A 1,426-nucleotide genomic window follows, 5' to 3' on the forward strand; every position below is an offset into this window, starting at 1 on the left:
AGTGGGGCTTAGAAGATTAAGCACTGGGTGTGAGTGGATGGTTGTGGAAGCTGGTCAATGGACGCATCAGTTTATTATGTATTCTCCTTACACTGTGTACAAGATTTAAAATTTTCATAAAGATATTTTCAATAAGAGCTTAAATAAGATAAGACTACCATGTACCAGAACTAGGTGAGGGCATCCTGACAATGGCATTTAGGTAAGAGCAAGTCCCAGAGGCCTCCCGTCTAGAGCTTTCTCGCCTAACTTCCCTCCCTTCCCTCCTTTAGGTCCTTTCTGCGCATGGGCCAGCTGTGCTCTTCTGATGTGGAAGAATTAAATGTGGCCTCTACCATGGACACGTACTTTCAGAATTTCAATATGATAAACAAAATCATCTCTGAGGAAACTCTCAACTTGATCACATCAAAACTGATTTCAGGGGACACTGAAAGCATGGGTGTTATAATTGATGGTGTATTGAAAAAAGTTACTAATGCCTCTCTGAACATTGCTGTGACGGGAGAGTGTGGGTCAGGAAAGTCTAGCTTCATCAATGCCCTTCGAGGTCTTAAGCCAGGAGACGAGCAATCGGCTGACATTGGTGTGGTAGAGACAACCATGGAGCCGACTACATACCAACACCCAAAGTTTCCCACTGTGATATTTTGGGACTTGCCTGGCATTGGGACCACTAATTTCCCACCAGAGGAGTATTTAAAGAAAGTGAAATTTGGCGAATATGACTTCTTTATTATCATTTCTTCTGCACACTTCAAGGATACTGATGTACAACTTGCCAAGGCAATCAAAGAGACGCGAAAGCATTTCTATTTCGTTAGATCCAAGATAGACATTGATTTACAGAGTGAACAGAAACATAAACCAAAAACATTTGACCAAGAAAAAGTCTTGGGGCAGATCCGAAACAATTGTCTGCAAGGTTTTCGACAGATTAACATGGAGACACCCCAAATCTTCTTCATATCCAATGATGATGCATCTATGTATGACTTCCCAGTCCTGACGAACAGAATACTAAGTGATCTCTCAGCAAGGCCTTATATTCTGAGCTCTATCTGCTGGGTGTAGTGGCCAATGATGCGAAAGTTCTGCTTAAAAAGATATTTTAAGCAAAGAAAAAATGATTTCTCCTCAAGCTAAAGCCTCCTGAAAGTTAAATTGCTAGTTTATGAGAGATAAAAAACCACAACACAATGCTGATTCCTAAACAATGTACTGAATCCATTGATGTAGCCCAACTTTCAGCTCACCTTCATTCGTTGTATGCCTGTGTTAGATGAGCCATGAGCAAGCTGAACCTAAAGAGCATTCACCCGTCACTGGATAAAAGGCCACAACTGATTTTTTTTCTTTAATGAAATGATTCATCAGTTCCTAATAATTCTATGGAGCCAAATTCTTTCCTAGGATATTAAAGAAA

General features: G+C 40.5%; 1 protein-coding gene across 1 annotated transcript; it reads left to right on the top strand.

Annotated features, from left to right (window-relative positions):
- The first annotated feature begins 285 nt into the window (after positions 1-285).
- LOC142440169 (interferon-inducible GTPase 1-like) lies at positions 286-1,074 on the top strand. The gene has a single exon (XM_075542716.1). The coding sequence runs from the start codon at positions 286-288 to the stop codon at positions 1,072-1,074; it is 789 nt and encodes a 262-aa protein (XP_075398831.1).
- Positions 1,075-1,426: the final 352 nt, after the last annotated feature.

Source organism: Tenrec ecaudatus, chromosome 2 (assembly GCF_050624435.1).
Source record: "Tenrec ecaudatus isolate mTenEca1 chromosome 2, mTenEca1.hap1, whole genome shotgun sequence".
Classification (NCBI taxonomy): Eukaryota; Metazoa; Chordata; class Mammalia; order Afrosoricida; family Tenrecidae; genus Tenrec; species Tenrec ecaudatus.

Coding starts and splice junctions, on each gene's coding strand:
- LOC142440169 (XM_075542716.1), top strand. CDS start 286: ATGGGCCAGCTGTGCTCTTCTGATGTGGAAGAATTAAATGTGGCCTCT.